General features: G+C 41.0%; 4 protein-coding genes across 4 annotated transcripts; 2 read left to right on the top strand and 2 right to left on the bottom strand.

Annotated features, from left to right (window-relative positions):
* Positions 1-509: 509 nt before the first annotated feature.
* On the top strand, positions 510-2299 carry LOC122008085 (11-beta-hydroxysteroid dehydrogenase B-like). Its single transcript, XM_042563678.1, has 6 exons — positions 510-732; positions 835-1027; positions 1093-1178; positions 1272-1403; positions 1486-1653; positions 1737-2299. Exons 1-6 carry the CDS (start codon positions 550-552, stop codon positions 2022-2024), a joined length of 1050 nt encoding a protein of 349 aa, XP_042419612.1. The 5' UTR covers positions 510-549; the 3' UTR covers positions 2025-2299.
* Positions 2300-2812: 513 nt separating this feature from the next.
* LOC122008084 (transcription repressor OFP8-like) lies at positions 2813-3681 on the top strand. The gene has a single exon (XM_042563677.1). It carries the CDS (start codon positions 2920-2922, stop codon positions 3538-3540), a length of 621 nt encoding a protein of 206 aa, XP_042419611.1. The 5' UTR covers positions 2813-2919; the 3' UTR covers positions 3541-3681.
* A 2201-nt stretch (positions 3682-5882) lies between these two features.
* On the bottom strand, positions 5883-7753 carry LOC122008083 (beta-carotene hydroxylase 2, chloroplastic-like). Its single transcript, XM_042563676.1, has 6 exons — positions 7049-7753; positions 6905-6964; positions 6607-6813; positions 6370-6495; positions 6239-6295; positions 5883-6121 (listed from the first exon to the last, which is right to left on the bottom strand). Exons 1-6 carry the CDS (start codon positions 7457-7459, stop codon positions 6041-6043), a joined length of 942 nt encoding a protein of 313 aa, XP_042419610.1. The 5' UTR covers positions 7460-7753; the 3' UTR covers positions 5883-6040.
* A 1155-nt stretch (positions 7754-8908) lies between these two features.
* Positions 8909-19151, bottom strand: LOC122008081 (mitogen-activated protein kinase homolog MMK2-like). The gene is made up of 7 exons (XM_042563675.1): positions 18754-19151; positions 18155-18284; positions 11427-11564; positions 10495-10827; positions 9545-9728; positions 9280-9461; positions 8909-9195 (listed from the first exon to the last, which is right to left on the bottom strand). Exons 1-6 carry the CDS (start codon positions 18900-18902, stop codon positions 9295-9297), a joined length of 1101 nt encoding a protein of 366 aa, XP_042419609.1. The 5' UTR covers positions 18903-19151; the 3' UTR covers positions 8909-9195; positions 9280-9294.
* Positions 19152-19666: the final 515 nt, after the last annotated feature.

Here is a 19666-nt window from a genome sequence, read left to right as displayed (position 1 = left end):
AAAAAGATGGTTGAATAGATAGTTTTTTTTTATATTATGGAGGGTAATTCTGATGGATAAGCTCACCGAGTTAGTTTTCATTTTGCCATTTACGATTTAATTATTATGTCAAAATATATAATAAAACATGATTAAATATTTCATTCTCTAGGTCTTTTCAATAACGCACACTTAATATATATTTTGTTTAGTCTATTGATCTTTTGATTTTATACCATGCATAATTTTATAATTATAAAATTAACTGTATCATGCCTACGGCTCAACTAATGCTACTAATGCTTGCTTGGATAGTTGGATTAGAACAAGAGGACAAGATCGTCATCTCCGAAACAAGAACTGTAGCGGCGCCAAAATGGTAATACACTCGTCGCACTCTGCTCCTCCTCCGATCACAACGTGGGTGTGCATGCCTCACATACGCCAACTCCCTACGTCTCTCTGTCATCAGAACTCTATATCTCACAATGCTTCAATCTCTTTCTCTTTCTGTCCTCCCTTCTTATCTCTTCCGCTAGTGTCAGCAACAGCTGTAGCTAGAATCAATCGATGGATCTTGTGGGCAGCATCCTCAACTTTGTGGTGCCTCCGGCAAGCATGGTGATGCTGGCCTTCGCATGGCCAACGCTCTCCTTCATCCACGCCCTCGAGTGGTTCTTCAAGACATTGAACAGGGACAACATGGAGAACAAGGTCGTTCTCATCACCGGAGCTTCTTCCGCAATAGGAGAGGTACACACACGCATAGACACACAGCTGAACTCGTCACTAAACCTCAATTGATTTGAACAGTAGATTATTTCCCTATTAATTGATTAATTACAACATGCTCAGCAATTAGCGTACGAGTACGCAAGGAGGAAAGCAAACCTGGTGTTGGTCGCAAGGAGGGAACACCGACTCTGGGGAATCAGCGACAACGCTAGACTGCTGGGTGCCAAGCATGTCCTTGTCATGGCTGCAGATGTTGTCAAGGAAGAGGAGTGCAGAAGATTCATTTATGATACTATAAACTACTTTGGCCACTGTAAGTATTACTTTTACTAAATCACAAGCACCTTGTTATAATTCCAATATTCCATATTCACGCAGTGCATCACCTTGTCAACACTGCGAGCTTGGGGCATAATTTCTACCTTGAGGAGGCCACTGACCCTTCGGTTTTCCCCCATATGATGGTATAAACCACTGGCAATTTTCAGAACAGTTCGACCTTTTGCGACTATGCTTGATCTTCCTTTTTTCTTTTTTTTTTTTTTCTGGTGAGACAGGATATTAATTTCTGGGGCAATGTATATCCGACGTATGTTGCCCTGCCGTTCTTGAGGCAAACACGCGGTCGAATCCTCGTCAATGCGTCCATGGAGAGCTGGCTTCCCATGCCCAAGATGAGCCTCTTTGCAGTGAGCACTGAAACTGAACCTTATCGACGCTTGATGTTCTCTGTTTGCTTGAAGTTATAACAGAGCAGTACTGGTCTTTCAGGCGGCGAAGGCGGCGGTGATAAATTTCTACGAGACGTTAAGGCTGGAGGTGAGAGATGAAGTGGGCATCACGATCGCAACCCATGGATGGGTCGGCGACGACATCAACAGGAGAAACTTCATGCTGGAGGAGGGAACAGAGATTCACTGGAAAGAAGAGAGAGATCAGGTGAGCCTGTCATCCCTGTAACTACTGTCCTTAATTGGGAGAGAAAAAAATGGTCATTGTTTCTCGTTTTGATCTTGAGGTAGGTGGCTACGAGCGGAGGGCATGTGGAGGAGTTGGCGAAGTTGATGGTGGCCGGGGCTTGCCGTGGTGATGCCTACGTGAAGCGTCCGAGCTGGCACGACGTCTTCCTTCTCTACCGTGCCTTCGCTCCGGACGTGCTTAATTGGACCTTCCGGTTGTTACTCTCCGACCACGGAGCCAAGCCAACGGCCCCCAGATCGCAGCCGATTGAGGCAGCAGGATCGCCTCCTCGGAGGGCGATCGCCTTCTCCCCTGCTTCACCGCCGCCGCCACAGCAGATTGCCAAATAGGTTTCTCGATCAAGACGGACCAAAATAAACGCATTTCTGTGGTTAGTTAATGTCTCGAATAACGCAGCGGACGTGTCTTTAATTTCTTCCTTCGGAACTCTGTGTCGGTCAATATCTATAAACATGGGCATTTCCTTCAACTGCAGGCTAAATCATCCTTATGACATGAAACAACTGATCAATGTCCTACGCTAAATCCCCATCCATTTGCTTGGCACACGTAGATTAGCTTCGGCTAATATTAGAGGAGATAGTGCTTCGGATTTATCATGGATGAAAGAATTATACTGGAGAATTGAATATCTGAATTAAAAATAAATAAACAAATGAGAAGTGTCCACATATATTAAACAGAGAGTTGTTTGGTGATTTGTTTAATTAGTAATGGAATTGATACTGCTAGTCGTGCAGCACCGGTATGTCAGCGGGATGAGCAGCTGCATATAGAAAGACTTAAGGCGCCTGTGCCTTAGGGCGGTATCCATCATGGTAACCACTCCTTAGCTGTCGTACTTTTATAATCGGAATCTGTTGTCGTTTTTCTTCTCCTGCACAACAAAACCCATCTCCAACCTTCAACGAGTATACAAATTTAGGGATATATCAAATGATTTTATTTGTATTTTTTAAATAATTATTCAACAATTTTTTTTAAAAAAAACGACTGCTAAAGAAATCTATTAATTTCATAATTAATCAATTTAATTAATTTGATAGATTTAATTATTAGCCAATTTCTCACCGGACGTGGCTGCTATTTCTTTTGGCAGTTATTGTTTAGCGAGCAACTGCCACCTGCTGCGGCCACTCTTGTACGGACCAATGATCCTTTCGCCTTCTACTAGCGATCGAGCATGAGATGAGCCGAAGTCGTCGCGAGGCAATTTAGGACTCGATGGGGACGAACTCGTTCAGGAGGCGGAGCAGCGGCTTGCTCTCTCTCCGCTTAGGCTGCGGAGTCTGCTCCGACTCCAAGTCCGTCTCTGTGTCGGCCGCTAAGCTCACCTCGCAGGCGCGGACCGGTGCCACCGAGGAATCCTCCGCTGACACCACGCTCACCGTCGCTGCCGCCATATTGTCCTCCTCCTCTTCCGACGGCGACGAGGAGGATAGTACCGGGCCGGTGCTTGCGTCCGCCAGCAAGCCGGCGAGCGTCTCCGAGTTGCTCCGCCAGCTAGGCGAGCTGGAGCAGAGCGGCGCGGGCTGGAGAGGGGGCGGCTCGAGGAGCGAGAACCTCGGAATCGAAGACAGCGAGGTGGTGGTGAAGGAGACGGCGGACCCGATGGGCGAGTTCCGGAGGTCGATGCTGCACATGATCGTGGAGAAGGAGATCGTGGGCGGCGCGGAGCTGGGGGAGTTACTCCGCCGCTTCCTGGCTCTCAACTCGCCGCAGTACCACGTCGTCATCCTCCGCGCCTTCTCAGAGATATGGGAGGACGTGTTCGCCGGGTACGAACGGACGCCGGATCTCCTGCGCCGGATCTCCTCTGACAAGTTGCAATCGACCTACAAGTAATTATGCCGCTTCGCTATCTTAATTGGTGTCTTGGGTATAAATTGTACAAGATTTGGAGGACAAACAAAAATATTTTCGATTTCCCTGAACTATCTGAGAGACATCTACAGCTCACAAATATCTATATATCCTCGTCTTTTCCCACAATTTCACTTTTTCATGGATCCTCAATTACGTGGCTTATGACTAGAAAACAGAGCAGCAGTCGCTCACACATGATTACTTTGAATGATTGAAGTTAAACTTCTACTATTAGTGATTTAGGACCGGCTATAAATTTACTTTGTAATTTAACTTCTTTAACATAAATTGTGAATCGAAAACAAACTATGAGGAGTAATCCTGTTCAAAATCTGAGTCGAAAGTCAAATGAACTATAAATTTACATTATAATTTATCTTTCTTTACATAAATTTAAAATAAACTACAAGGAACATGAACATAATCATCTTTTAATACAATTTGAATAAAGTTGAATCAATCTAATTGCACCTAAATGGTGAAATTGTGTTGCCTAAAGTTTGCCCAAGTTTCAATTTGAATGAAGTTGAATCAATCTAATTGCACCTAAATGGTGAAATTGTGTTGCCTAAAGTTTGCCCAAGTTTTTTTTTAGCTTATCGTCTTGCTTTCATTCCCTTTATAGATCTCTACATTAAAATTAGTTACTTTAGGATGTATCAAAGATTTGAACATGGATTTAGACATGGATATCTGTTTCAGGCAAATATCATTGATAGTCAAACTACTAGTTAACGAATGATTTTACACGAATTTTTCAATGGTGGCCGATGAGAAAGGTGAGGAAGACTTGACATACACTTCAATACAGGAGTAGAATGACACCAGATAATCTTGATAGGTCACTTTGATTCTAAATTAGAATTTGCTTGAGGTAATATGCAGGAAGAAGATGAAAAAGAATAAGAGAACTTAATGGAGTCTTGTTTATGAGGCGGATGCAAGCCAATATAGGGTATGGATCTGATACGAGGATAAGGAAATAGAGTCAATGTTGAGTGGCCTCATGAATAGAGGAAGTCGGCAACTAAAGCCGAGGCAAAATGTTGAAATCCGAGACTAAGACTGAGTCATGAAGGATGTCAGCAGCTGAGAGTGAGACAAGATACTAATCCAAGACTGAGTCATGGAGAATGTCAATAGCTGAGGCTGAGACAGGATGCTGGTGTCTAAGCTGAGACTAAGTCATGGAAGATATTGATAGCTAAGGCCGAGGCAACTTAATGGAGTCTTGTTTATGAGGTGGTTGCAGGCCAATGTAGGGTATGGATCTGATATAAGGATAAGGAAATAGAATCAATGTTGAGTGGCCTCATGAATAGAGGAAGTCAACGACTAAAGCCGAGGCAAAATGTTGAAATCCGAGGCTGAGACTGAGTCATGAAGGATGTCAACAGCTGAGAGCGAGACAAGATACTAATCCAAGACTGAGTCATGGAGAATGTCAATAGCTGAGATTGAGACAGGATGCTGGTGTCTAAACTGAGACTAAGTCATGGAAGATATTAATAACTAAGGTCGAGACAAGATGCTCGGGTCTAAGACTGAGGCTAAGTTAGAAAGGATGTCAACAACGAAAGTCGAGACAAGATGTTGGGTCTACGACTGAATCATAGAAGATGTCAGCAGCTGAGATCAAGACAAGATGTTGGAATCCGAGATTGAGATTTATCTTACAAATCTATTTCAGAGGATAAATATTTTGAATTGATGCAATCAAACCTTAGTCTTATCTAGATTAAGTTGAATCATATTTGACTGACCTTAACTTTGACTGACGGCACAAACACAGGATAACTGGAGAAGTCAGCTGCATCAATACTAAAACAGAGCCAATTCTAAACAAAATATTTACACAAAACCGAAGAACACGATTGTGACTCGCCTTTGATGAAGTATTAGTTGGTTGTTGAGCTCCACCCGAGTCGAACTAAGTCAAGCCATGATAAGCTCGACTAACTGGTAGTGAACTGAATTCCTTTTAGTTTTTTACCTGCCCTTGAAAAGTATTAAAACTACATCTTCATACAGATTGCCATGGGAGAGTCCTCTCTGTGGACATACGCGTAGGAACGATATGACACCATAAGTGGCTGTTGATCCACCACTATCACTGTAGATTAGGACCTTTTCTTTATTTGAATCAGATAATAATAGACACCTCCGAATCCGGAAGCTGATACTGAATCACATGAACACCCAGGCTTCCCTCTACCCTAATTAACCACCACATGCATCATCTGACAAATTCGGGCACAGAGATTACATATATTCCTATACATTAGTTAGTTAACTAGCAGAATCTCAACGCACGCAGTCTGTTTGATAGAATGCCCATTAAAAAAAACTGCAAGTACAATCTATACAGCTAACTGTATGTTATCTTCTCTTTAACTACGGCAATCCGAGGACAAACTACTGGAACGAAACATACAAAACAAAAAAGGCGAGGAAAATGAAAATCAAGCTTCAGCTGAGGTTAATTGGAGCTGTTGTAGAGTTTATTTCTCCTGACTATCTCCTTCTCTAGCTCCTCCAGGCCATCCACCTCCTCCAGCTCCTGCAGCAAAAAACAAGGAGATGAGATTAGATCAGTAGTCCTGTTCGCTACCATGGCACTGTGTATGCCTGCGCAATGCAGTCTCAAGTCAGCCAAGAAAATAAGGCGTGGCATCACCTTGGGGCCCAAGAACAGTCCGTAAGGCACCCCCTCGAACTTGTCCATGTGGTGGATCTGATAGGAGCCACAAAAATCAGACACAAGCATTTAGTTAATCAGAGACGATGATTGTGGAGAGCGCAGGGTACCTGGTGGGCAGCGGCCACCCGGCGAAAGTAGGGCACGTTGGCGATGGGGCCCACCGGGAATCGGCGGTGGACCAGCCCGTCGTGGACGAACATGTAGGCCATTCCGAACAGCGTAATCCCGAGGCCCTGTAAGTTTCCGCCACGTCGAATTCGTATCGCGGCAATTCGGATGGACCGAGGATGAAGTAAGTGATTAAATTAATGAATAAAAGTAATTTGCTGATTAATTGGGCTTACAGCGCCAAAGCATAGGCCGGGAAGGAGCCCGCGGTTGAAGAAGCCGTAGGCCATCAGGGAGATAGCGGGGACGGCGTTGATGATGGCGAAGACGTCGTTGAGCTCGAAGGGGCCGTCGCGGGGTCGGTGGTGCGACTCGTGCATGTGCCACAGCGAGGCGTGCCACAGCGCCCGGTGCGCCCAACGCGCCCAGAACTCCATTCCCACCTGAACACCAAAGCGATTCTTACCTTGTCGCTCCGGCCAAGAGAAGAAAAGAAAAGAAACAAAAAGACGATTTAGGTCAGCAGCCTCTTACCGCCGCGCCGACGGAGAGAGCGAACGTCCCGAACATCTCCGTCGCCGGAACCTCTCCTCCCTATAACACAAATCAATCTCTCGGTCACTACTTAAATTGAACGGAAAATTAGGGATTGAATGGAAAGAAATCGAGATCGATCACCTCCATATGCCAGGTGAACCGGTAGTAGACGGCTGCGACCGCCATGGAGGTGATGCCGAGGCTGGACATCACCGCCGCGATCAGGTACGTCCGACGTTCCGCCTCTTTCCTCGCCTTTCTCTCCGCCGGCCGACGGTCCGAAGCAATTCGCAGCTCCTCTGTTTCTTTCGCCTCCTCGTCCCCCTTAATCAGAGCCTCGCCCAGCTTAACGTAGCCACCCCCATTACTCCCCTCCTCCCTATCCACCTCCTTAAGCACAAAACGCACCGCGGTGGATCTCGTCCGGAACGGCCGGCGGGAGGAAGCCGCGCCGCAGGGGATCCGAGCGGGGAGCGGGCGAAAGACGAGAAGGCAACCGTCGCCGGAGATTCCGTGAGGCAATCGGCAGGAGATTGAAGCGGCGACCGCCATGAGTTTCCTAATTAGCAATTGAAGTGCTGGACTACAGGTAAGTAATGCCGGCCGGTAATTCCGTCGGTCCCCTTCTCTCTCTCTCTCTCTCTCTCTCTCAATCTCTCCAGCGACCGTACAGAGACGTGAGATCGATAGACTTCGCTCGTCTGCTCACAATAACAGAGAGTGGGCGAGTGTGTGGACAGAGCGTTTTAACTCGATTCCAGTGACTAAAATGCCACACTCATTCCCTTTCATTTACAAAGATGCCACTGCTCTTCCCCATCAAGCTAGTGACCGTCGGTCGCACTGCCCAAATCCCAGTGGCGTTGCTGTGGCAGCAGTGGAGGTTGGTAACATAACGCCGGACACGTACGCCGCCCGCGTGCTCCTACGCTGCATTAATTAATTTTCCACGCCAATTCAAACTGGCGTCAACAGTGCGCTTTACGCGGTGGGGGCGGGGGAACGCCACACGTCGACGCCTAGCCCTTCCCCCACTGCCGGTCTCAGCTCGCACTGCCGCTGCAGGGAATGGGGATGTGAATGTGCATGAATGTTCGGGGTGGAGATTGACGCCGCCCCGGCCCCACCCCAAATGCAGCCACGTGTAGAAGACTTCGGACAGGACCTCCGAGTGGAAAAAGCGTTGGCAGCGTCACGGCTGACGGAGGTGGAAGTGGCGCTGGCCCGGCCGAAAGGATGGACGTGCCAATGCCCAGGCGAATAATGGCAGCTTAATAATTGTCGTGGCCTTTAATGCCGAGTGGACATCAAATAAAACGCGGTAGTTGATCAACGCACTTATACTTAAAGTGCGGTGGTGAGAAGCTTAGCTTCGTAGACCCGTGTAATCATCTGTTTAGATAGAGTTTATCATCTGACTGATTTGATCCCCGATAGATATAAATATTTTTTAAAATTATTTTGTGTCTCTATTTAAGAAGATTACTCAGAAAATTAAATAAATCTCTATGATTTATACTCTTTTTATAATATGTGAGACCGCCTTACAAGGAATATAAAAATGCTAAGGTGACAATTTCTTCTTTTCCCATCACATGCGGTGAGATATCAAATAACAAGATTTGTATTTTGTAATGATCAAATTTCTAATGACATGAGTGTCACATTAGAAATTGTCGTGCTTCTACAATTTATTTAGTATATTTTTGTTAAACTGTTCTCATAATTAGCCGAATTATAAGAAAAATAAATTATAGCAAAAATAATTATGTTCATGTCTCACACCACGTCCCAGTGACGAAAAATAAATTATAGCATTTCAAAGAACAGTAATTTTGATTTTCAAAAATAAAATCAACATTTTGTATCTTAAAAATTAACTTCACAGTTATTTTTTTATTTTTTATTTTGAAATGATGGGCGGAAAAGTAAAATAAAAAATAAATATATCTTTTAAGAAAAATCTAAAAGTTAGATACGTTTTTTTAAGAATTACATAACTTTAAGTGCAATAAAATGAAAAATATCAATTAGAAATCGACACAGAAAAGCATGCACAATATGAATCACAAAGTAGTTCGTTCTTCCCGTGTTTTTGCCTATTAATACACATGCATTCTACCAGTAACGATCAAATCCACTACAACAGACTAAACACCTAAAACTAATCGGATTCACACAAACTAAATCCAACACTGAACGTTCCTTCCAAATGATCATGGAAGATACTTGACAAACTCTTTAGGTTGTAGGATGCAACAGACACTCATCAGCACCAGAAGCTATTTCTGCAGAACAAATGACCAGGGATCGCCAATATAATTTATCAGTCATTTTCCAAGTGAGCATCTATGTTGCAAACTAAAACGTACATGTAAATATCCTTGTCATTGGTCGGGATTGAATAGCAAAGATTCCCGCCAGATGAGCTCTCTGATGTTTTCCTCCGTGAATGTCGGTTGCTCGAAATCGAAACTGAAGGGCGATGCAGACACAGGCTCATCATTTACGTCGTGAAGGGGTGCTAAATAAGGGTGATGCAGAGCCTCGTCGACTGCAACAAAAGAAGCAGTGGACATGATTTGCATTTGCTTGGGGCACCTTAACCAATAAACAATGGAAAATCATCCTATATACCTGTGATTCGCCTGCTTGGATCAAAAACCAGCATTCTTTCTAACAAATCACGAGCACCAGAAGACATCATGGGAAACCTCTGTGCAAAATTCTGTCTTGGATACCTTGGTAGCTGTCTCACGTATCTTCGGGCATTTTCGCTACGTAGAAACCCAAGGCTTGATTCATCTGGCGAACCTATCAGCTTTTGTAAGCATGGAAAGCATGTCACATTTCAATTCAATGATACTTGTGACAGAAAAAAAACTATGAAATTGAGGTCTACAGATAATAGAAATGTAAATGCTGTCAAATAAAAAGAAAAGGGTGTTTGTTAGAACTTATGGAGGAGAGGGTGTTTGTTAGAACTAAAGAAAGGGGTGTTAAAAAGTCATATTGAGCAGTGATGACCAATCTTCTCTATAGTCGATTGTTGCCAGTAGTATTGTTGTATTCATCATCATCATCCAATGCCAGAAAGCAGTATGCTTTCAGCTTAGCCACTATTTTATCTTCCTCCAGTCTCACCACCAACTCAAAGTCAACCCCTTTCTACTTGCTGCGTCTCCAACTCTACTGGCAGTCATGCTCCTACTACTAGGACACCAATCCCTTCACTTTGATGATGCAATGGATCATGTGTTGGTTGTGCAATGCGTGCCTCTTATAGCATTCGAAGCAACCACACCATTGATCCCATGGATTCACCCACTACCATAGCCGCGTAGAAAATAATAATAATAAAAACTACAAAGATCTATTGTTTACTGAACTAATTGACGATGTAAATTTAGTCTTTTAAAGGAGGTGATAGAATGACATTGTTATAGAAGAGGTACAGGGTGTTGCTACAAGTCATCGCTATTATTGATCGACCAGGAAATATTTACTTCAAAGAATAAGAAACAATTTCATGTTTGAAAATGTATATTACCAAAACTAAAAGAACTTGGAATTTTTCGAAGCCTTACCTCAGTGATTAACCTTAGTTGTTGGACATAGTCTCTCCCAGGAAACAAAGGTTGCCTCATCACAATTTCAGCAAGTATGCACCCTACTGACCATATGTCTATTGCAGCGGTATACTCTGAACAATTAAGTAGCAGCTCAGGTGCACGATACCACCGAGTGACAACATATTCTGTCATTAGATCTGTTTCAGAAGTCATTCTTGCTAGTCCAAAATCTCCAATTTTCAGATCACAATTTGCATTTACAAATAAATTGCTTGGTTTAAGATCACGATGCAAGACATTCGCTGAGTGCACATATTTCAGACCGCGGAGAATTTGATACAGGAAATACTGCAGAATAAAATGACATTAATCTTGAAGGGATGATGGGAATCATAAAGTAGACTGAGAACAACTAAAATGAGCAAAGATGGTAATCATTTTCTTAAGTTTTAAATATGTGAAATCAGAAGAATTATCAAAACAAAGGTATACAATGCAAAAAAATACACATAAATACCAATCTATAGCAAAAATGTTTCTAGACATATGGGTTTGATCAGTAGATATAAAACATACTAAATATGCAAATAGAACCAGAGCCATCAAACTGAATTTAAACATTAAGAAAGTTCGGTTTAAGAACTAGAGAGGTAGCACGAAAGAGACAATGTATCTAGCAAAGTAATGCTAAAAATATGCAAGTTGGTAATCAGCTTTTTTAGAAAATTCTGATGATTTTTTCTCAAAGCTGAGTCAAAATCATCAAAGCACATCATCCAATATCACAATGCCTATCAAAAACAATAGAAAAGAAAGGAAAAGGAATCAGCATGCTCAGAGCGGCTACGATTAGCTCAATACATGACAGAAATATTTAGCTACAAGTGGTACACGATAATTCAGAACCACTTTTTGGAAGTGCTACAACCATGCTGCAATCCACGTACCTGGCAGTGATCATCTTCCAGTGGCTGATTCGACCGAATAATCTGATTAAGGTCAGTATCCATTAACTCATAAATGATGTACACATCCTTGAAATTCTCCTTTACAGGAGGGCGTATGATGTCCTTTATTCCAATAACCTGTAATGGAGAAGAATATCAGAGTTTGTTAAGGAGCTAACACCAGATGCAGTGAGATATCTGCTCAATACTAAAGGGAAGCAACATACAAGGGAACTTCATTCAGCAAATCCAACAGAAGTGGAAAAAATATGTCAAATGAAACATTACTGACAGAAGTGGCCGACTCTAATAAAAAAAGGCTTGATGAGCCATGGACAAAGTTATAATTCTAAGCAACAGAGTTCAAAATATTTCAAATGAAAAATTACTGAAGACCAATAGAAACAACAAAAACAGCAAACAATACCAAAACAAAATAAGAAAATATCTCAAGGGTTCTTTGTGTGCTTTAGGAGGTCATCAGGAGTCGAGCTTCAAATTGAATACAAAATTCTTCTCCTTCTCTTGTTATCGAATTTTGTGTTTTCTAGTGTAGTTTTTTGTTTTCTTAGCCTTTCTCTGGTAATTTCATAAGGTTAATAGAGAGCCTCCACGGGTTAGAGGACTAGGGAACAAAAAAGCTAATTCCCCTGAGAGAAGTAGCAAGGTACACAAGCATTCAAGGAGAAGTATCTAGCTAAGTATCTGATGTAGGAGGGGATCTAAAGTATTTAGATTTATATCTTTTGGATTTTTTTTAATTAGTTATCCGTTAATTAGTTTTTTCCTTAATTATATTTAATTTTTGTCCTAAATCTTAGGGAACTAAGTCTTGTTAGTTAATATATCCTAAATCTTAGGGAACTAAGTCTTGTTAGTTAATATATCCTAAATCTTTGGGAATAAGTCTAGTTGGTTATTTTTTTCGTTTAGATTTGTTTGATGTTTTTAAGAGCTATATAAACCTATGCTTAGATGATATTTAAGACAAGTTATTTTGATATTGAATCAATTGATTTCGCTTAAGCCACGTTATGGCTACATCTCTTTTTCTTTGTGCTCTTGATTTCACAATAGGTTTAAGCCTAATTTAGGCTATTCCTTTTTTTCTTGTGTTACTTCTCTCTTGTTTTCTTGTTAATCCCTCTACAACTTCACCTCTAGAATAATATACATATTCTGCTCGACGTCAGTTGGTATTAGAACTCATTAAGATCCAATGGATGGTCATCGTGAACGTGGTCATGGTCGCAACAGGCAAGTTCCGAATGAGGAAGCCTAGCACCGTAATCATAATATCCAAGATGTAATGATGATTGAGGATTTGTAAAAGCAAATTGTGGAATTAAATCAGCGTCTGACAACACAGGATTTTAAAGATCTTAAGATCTATGATTGTAACTCTGAGTCTACTTTTGAGAATCTATATCACCATCTTACTATGTACCGGGAACACTGTGGTCGAGAGAAACGATATGGGGACTTTAGTTTCCGAGTTGATCTTCCTGATTTGTTGGCACATTACAAGTGGGAAGGCTTCATTGATTGGATCAATGAAGTAGAGATAATTTTCGAACACAAGGAAGTACCTAATCATGTCAAAGTAAAGTTAATCGTTATCAAGTTCAAAGGCCGAGCCTCAACATGGTGGGAGCAACTTTGGCGATCAGGTGAGAGACAAGGTAAATCCAAAATCACTGATTGGGAAAAATTGAAAAAACTAATGAGAACCCACTTTCTTCCCTTTGGCTACACGCAAACATTATTTCAACGACTCCATACATTGAGGCAAGGGGCTAGAACCATCGACGATTATACGGAGGAATCCTATCTGCTTATTGCTACGAACGATGTATCTGAGACCGAGGAGCAGACGACCGCGCGATATGTAAGGGGATTACAACAACCCTTACAAAATTCTCTGAGCCTTTGCTCACTCTGGACTGTTTCAGAGGCTTATCAACGAACCTTGACTATTGAAAAAAGATAAACCGAAGACTAACAAATAGGAGCGATCAAAACAATCGAGTTGTTAGCCCTTGCCCTTCCCGGTAGCCACCACAAGGTAACCTTAAGACCTCTATCAAGTGTTTTCGATGTGGTGAACAGGGGCATCAAGCTTTAGATTGTAAAAGATCCCTAAATTAAAAAAAAAAAAAACAAAACTTTGCTGGTTGAAGAAGACATAGAGGATGAACCCAAACAAATTGATGAGCCAATTTACGACGATGATATCGATGACGAGATTCTTTTTGGAGATGGTTATGAGACTCTCGTCGTACACAAAAGCCTATTGGTCCCCAAGGAAGAATCGGAAGATGATTGGCTAAGAATTAGCATCTTTCACACAACTTGCACAGTTACCGAGAAAGTTTGCACGATAATTATTGATAGTGGAAGTTGTGAAAAGATTGTATTTGAAGAAGTTGTGCAAAAGCTGCAGTTGAAGACGGATCATCATCGAAAACCCTACAAGTTGTCATGGCTAAGCAAAGAGAGCGAGGTAACCGTAGATAGGCGGTGCCTTTTAACTTTTTCTATTAGCAACAAGTATTACAATCGAACATGGTGTGGTGTTGTGTCAATGGACGCATGTCATGTATTGTTGGGACGACCTTAGTAATACGATAGTAGCGTCGTCCACGATGGATGGAAGAACACCTACACCCTCAGCATCGAAGGGAGGAACATTGTATTGTCTCCTCGACAAGAAACCCCTTCAAATTTGGTAATCAATAACTCTACACTACTTTTTGAACGAGATGAAGCACATGCCTATGCTTTGCTTCCTTATGAAAGCGATGTCATAAGCCTAGACTCGGATCTACGAGGTGCAACAACTCCTATCTGACTTTGTTGATTTAATGGCTGAAGACCTTCTTCTAGGACTTCCCTCTATAAGAGACATTCAACACCAGATTAACCTCATTCCGTGGTCAAGCTTACCTAACCGGCTGACATACTATCTTAACCCTAAGGATGCCGAAGAACTACAACGACAAGTTGTGGAGCTATTAAGACGAGACCATATTCGTGAGAGTATAAGCCCTTATACAGTCTCTACCCTACTTGTGTCAAAGAAAGACGGTTCGTGGCGCATGTATATTGACAGTAGAGTCATAAACAAAATCACGGTAAGTATAGACTTCCGATTCCCGGTTCTAAGATCTTCTCCAAGATCAATCTTAGGAGTGGATATCAACAGATTCGAATCAAGCCTAGAGATGAATGGAAGACCACCTTCAAGACACAACATGAGTTGTACGAGTGGATGATCACGCCTTTCGAACTGTCCAATGCACCCAGCACGTTCATGAGATTCATGCATCAAGTCTTGTGACCTTCCATGGGAAGATTCATGGTTGTATACTTTGACGACCTCCACAATTATAGTCTGACACATGCTTTGCACCTTGATCACCTCTGAACTATTTTTAAGAAACTAAAGGTGGAACACTTGTTCGTTAAAGTGTTCTTTCTTCACGGCCTCAGTTTTGATTCTTGGATTTATAGTGTCTACTGATGGTGTTCATGCAGATCCATCAAAGTTAGACACAATCTTAAAGTAGCAGCAGCCAAAAACCATTCACGACGTCCGAAGTTTTCATGGATTGACCTCTTTCTACTGCCAATTCATCCGGAATTTCAGCACCTTGATTACTCCTATCACTGAGTGTCTCAAGGGGTGCGAGTTCAAGTGGACTGACACGACTATAACTAGTTTTCAACTGGTGAAGTAAAAGATGACCGAAGCACCCGTTCTAGCACTTCTAGATTTCGACCAACTATTTGAAGTAAACTATGATGCATTTAACATTGACATTGGTGGTGTTCTAAGTCAATCGGGATGCCCTATTGCCTTCTTTAACGAGAAACTATCCGGTGTCAAGAAAAATTACTCTACCTATGACCTGGAATTCTACGTTATTGTGCAATCCTTGAAGTATTGACGTTAGTATCTCTTGCAAAAGGAATTTATCTTGTTAACTAATTATGAGGCTTTGAAGTACATCAACTGCCAACATAAGCTAAGTAGTCGACACGCCAAATAGGTAAATTACTTGCAGAAGTTCACCTTCACGTTGAAGCATCAATCCGGGAGTCTCAATCGTGTTTCAAATGCTCTAAGTCGTTGTTCTTCCCGGCTTACTACCATGAGCATTAGCGCTGCCGACTTTGGATCTTTCTCATATATGTATGTTGTTGATCCCTCCTTCAGCAAGATATTTCAGGAGATAACTAATGGTCTTTACAATGATTTTATTCTGTACGATGGTTATCTATTTCATGGACTACGATTATGCATTCCGGACTGTTCCTTAAGGTAGCACATTATTAATGAATTTCATAACGAATGACACTTTGACCGAGATAAGACATTAGCTCTCATCTCTTCCGACTTCTATTGGCCCAAGCTAACAAGTGACGTAGCTCATATGGACCGTTGCATTGTCTATCAGCAATTTAAGGAAACCCTCACCAATGCTGGTTTGCATACTCCCTTACCAATTCCCGAAGCTCCGTGGTGCAAGGTTAGCATGGATTTTATATTGGGTTTCCCTCAACCAACAGACTGCGGATTCTATTCTAGTTGTGGTGGACTGATTCTCCAAGATGGCTCACTTTGTGGCGTGTAGAAAAACCATGGATCCTGTTCGGATTGCCACCCTCTTCTTCAAGGAGATTGTGCGTTTACACGGTATTCCTCAATCTATTACTTCAAATCATAATACTAAATTTATCAGTCGATTGTGGAAGACTTTATGGGGAAAGCTAAGGACGAAGCTAAACTTCAACATATCACTCTCAGACAGATGGTCAGACCGACATAGTGAACCGGAGCTTGGAAAATCTTCTGAGATGTCTCACAGGAAAACTGAAGCAATGGGATCTCAAGCAAAATTCACATACAACATATCAAAGAACAAGACCATCGGTTTGAGTCCTTTCGAAGTTGTTTATGGACGAAACTCATTCCGAGTACTGGATTTAGTCCCTATTTCGCATCCAAGACAAGCCAACCCCAAGGCTGAGGAGATGACCGAGCATCTTCGAGTCATTCATGAGCAGGTTAAGCAAGCTATTTAGGAAAGCAACAACTAGTACAAGATCAGGGCAGATCGGCATCAACGTCAAGTTCTTTTTGACATTGGTGATATGGTTTGGTCTGTATTAACTCGTGATTGTTCCCTGTTGATGAATACAACAAGCTCAAAGATCAGTAGATTGGACCTTGCGAGATACTAAAAAAGATTAATAACAATACCTACATGTTGCGACTTTTTAGTCATTTAAAAACACCCAATATTTTTAACGTGAAGCACCTAAGTCATTATGCTGTGGAGCTGGATACATTCGCCCTAAACTCAAGAATGAATTCTCTTCAACTTCGGGTGACTTGATAGAGGAGGGGATCCAAAGTATTTAAATTTACATCTTTTGGGATTTTTTTTAATTAGTTATCCGTTAATTAAATTTAGTTTTCTTCCCTTAATTATATTTAATTTTTGTCCTAAATCTTAGGAAACTGTCTTGTTAGTTAATTTATCCTAAATCTTAGGGAATAAGTCTAGTTGATTATTTTTTCCGTTTAGATTTTTTTGAGGGTTTTGAGGGCTATATAAACCTATACTTATACTTAGATGATGTTTAGGACAAGTTATTTTGATATTGAATCAATTGGTTTTATTTAAGCCACGTTACGGCTACATCTCTTTTTCTTTGCGCTCTTGATTTCATAATAGGTTTAAGCCTAATTCATGCTATTCCTTTTCTGTGTGTGTTACTTCTCTCTTATTTTCATGTTAATCCCTCTGCAACTTCATGCCCAAGAATAATATACATATTCTTCTCAGCGTCAATATCTTGAAGGAGGGTAATGAAGAAGAAAATTCAAACAAGAGTTTTTAAATTTATTATGATGGCAAGACATCCCCATCTAGCCATAAGGGGAAATTAGGAATCTAGAGTAAATCATAACTATACTAAGCTTACAAGCCAATTTAAATCTGACACCATCAAAAAAGAAGTTATAGTTCCAATCAAATTCTAATACCAATATATGACTTAAATTAAATCACAAGGTGTGAATCAAACAAAATCAATCTACCAAAATTATATCTCACCGGACAGTAAGGCAACGATCTTATTTACAAACACATTGAAGATGAATCTTTGGATGGAATAAAGAGCTTCAAACCCAATTTCAACAGATTGTTTTATTGTCGTTTCTAGTGGGATGGTAGAATTGTCAAGCAAAGCATGAAAAGCAATATAGTGTCAGCCACATATTGAAACCTTCGTATAGTCTTTCAAACTTGGAAATTTGAGAATTATAATGGAAGAATCAACCATCTGTTGCAATTTTCCGAGACCATTGAGTTTTCTCAAAACAGATGGAAACATAGCAGTGCAAGAGATCCCGCGCTTGTATTTGCATTCTTAGTACACTTAATGTGAACTTCTAGCTGCTCTCCAAATTTATTTTTGCTACAAAAGTATAACAAATTCACAAGATAGATGTAATCAAGATATTTACCACATTAATATTTAAAATCAAGATAAGGAATGATTGATCAATATGGGAAATGCAATGTGACAATCCTAGGTGTACATTAGTTCTGATTGACCAAGAGAATGATTTAACAAAATGCATAAGATTGAAATCTCGTCAGATGATTGATTAACATAAGGTTTCAACAGCATCAACAGGTATAACTTAGTCTCACATTTTCATGGTCCATATGACGGAGAAGCCTTATTTCCCTCAAAGTTCTCTTGGCATCAATACGATTATCGAATGCATTACCAATTTTCTTAATAGCTATCTCTTCACGAGTTTGTGAGTTCACTGCAGCACTGCAACAAACAATATACATGTATTTCAGCCTTGTGCAGTGCAGAATTAGCACATTTAACTAATATCATAAATATAAGCCACGAAAATTGTTATCAAGAACATAGTTGAAAACTTGATATCTAACTAATTATCAAATAGGATGATGACAATCTAATATTTATAGACTTAACATGACTAATTATAATAAAATTAGGCATATTACCCCTTGAGTTTGAGTATAGATATCTATCACGCTCAATTTCTTATACAAAAACATAAATTTAGCGATAAAAGAAACTTGATAAGGATGTTGGCGATTTGTTCTTCGCAAGAAGTGTGAAGTGGTCGATCTAGTAAATATATTACTCAATCTTTGCGGTCTAGAAGTTTGTACCTTATAAAATAGATCAAACAGACAACTCACTAGGAAGGAAGCCGATCTAAACGGAAAGGCTGCAACTTTACAGGCATGAGGGAAAATTCTCTCACCATACGATGCCGTAAGCCCCTCGGCCGAGCGGGCGCAGTGGCGGGACGTACTTGGCGCTGACCTCAAACTGGTTGCCGTAGATGTTGTACAGCACGTAGCGACCTCCATGGACCGGAATCCCCCTGATCTGCCCCTCCCCAGATTCCATCCTCAGCACAGAAGGCGGCGAAGAAGAGGGAAGAGGAGAAAAGGAAAGACCTCTGGACTTGGGGGACAGGTCAATCGAGCGCGTGGCGGATCAAGTTGGCTTCTTGGTCTTCTCCTCCTCCTCTTCCGCCTCACATCCCTGTCAGTTTGCTCCTTTTTGCTTGCCCCTTTGACAACGCTGGCTTTCTACCGTATGGGAAAAGATGGAATTTTTGCTCGGTTAATGTCCGCGACCTCCATCTTCTTCGTTGTGTCCACAGAAGTCGACATCGGTCGACGTTAGAGTCGGCGCACGATAGCGCATGAGACCGAAGTAGACTTTTTTAAAAAATTTCTTTTCCCATGGTAATCCATAAATATTTACCAATTTTGATTAATTTTTCTTGTGGAAAAACAACTCTGGAATTGACTGCATAGCAATGAGTTATTGGTACTTTGAAATTTAATGAAAAATAATCTATTAAAAATAAAATAAAATTTTACTTTGTCCTTAGCGAAGACAAATATTATCGAAGTAGACAGTCGTGGTTGAGTGAGGATGAAGGTGGTTGAATAGGGGCCACTAACATTGAAAGGATTGTCTTTTTGTAGAAAAAAAATGATAAACTTTATGCTGGATCAATATTAAAAAATTTATAGTGTTTTTTAATTTTAGTTGACATTATATATTTAATATATGCTAATTAATTATAATGATAATCAATTTAACGTTATAAAAAATTTTATTTAATCATCAAAATAAATCAGAAAATATTAGTAATGGAC

The sequence above is a fragment of the Zingiber officinale genome, chromosome 8A, assembly GCF_018446385.1.
Source record: "Zingiber officinale cultivar Zhangliang chromosome 8A, Zo_v1.1, whole genome shotgun sequence".
In the NCBI taxonomy this organism is placed as follows: Eukaryota; Viridiplantae; Streptophyta; class Magnoliopsida; order Zingiberales; family Zingiberaceae; genus Zingiber; species Zingiber officinale.
This window is presented reverse-complemented; position numbering and strand designations above follow the sequence as displayed.

What these genes read in the sequence shown, in the direction of transcription:
- LOC122008085 (XM_042563678.1), top strand. Translation starts at nt 550, where the DNA reads ATGGATCTTGTGGGCAGCATCCTCAACTTTGTGGTGCCTCCGGCAAGC. An exon ending in TATAAACTACTTTGGCCACT is followed by an intron (nt 1,028 to 1,092) that starts GTAAGTATTACT and finishes ATATTCACGCAG; the next exon opens with TGCATCACCTTGTCAACACT. An exon ending in CGGTTTTCCCCCATATGATG is followed by an intron (nt 1,179 to 1,271) that starts GTATAAACCACT and finishes CTGGTGAGACAG; the next exon opens with GATATTAATTTCTGGGGCAA.
- LOC122008084 (XM_042563677.1), top strand. Translation starts at nt 2,920, where the DNA reads ATGGGGACGAACTCGTTCAGGAGGCGGAGCAGCGGCTTGCTCTCTCTC.
- LOC122008083 (XM_042563676.1), bottom strand. Translation starts at nt 7,459, where the DNA reads ATGGCGGTCGCCGCTTCAATCTCCTGCCGATTGCCTCACGGAATCTCC. An exon ending in GGGTGGCCGCTGCCCACCAG is followed by an intron (nt 6,296 to 6,369) that starts GTACCCTGCGCT and finishes GGCTCCTATCAG; the next exon opens with ATCCACCACATGGACAAGTT. An exon ending in GACTGTTCTTGGGCCCCAAG is followed by an intron (nt 6,122 to 6,238) that starts GTGATGCCACGC and finishes TTTTTGCTGCAG; the next exon opens with GAGCTGGAGGAGGTGGATGG.
- LOC122008081 (XM_042563675.1), bottom strand. Translation starts at nt 18,902, where the DNA reads ATGGAATCTGGGGAGGGGCAGATCAGGGGGATTCCGGTCCATGGAGGT. An exon ending in TGGAAGATGATCACTGCCAG is followed by an intron (nt 10,828 to 11,426) that starts GTACGTGGATTG and finishes TTTATTCTGCAG; the next exon opens with TATTTCCTGTATCAAATTCT. An exon ending in TCCAAGCAGGCGAATCACAG is followed by an intron (nt 9,462 to 9,544) that starts GTATATAGGATG and finishes CTTTTGTTGCAG; the next exon opens with TCGACGAGGCTCTGCATCAC.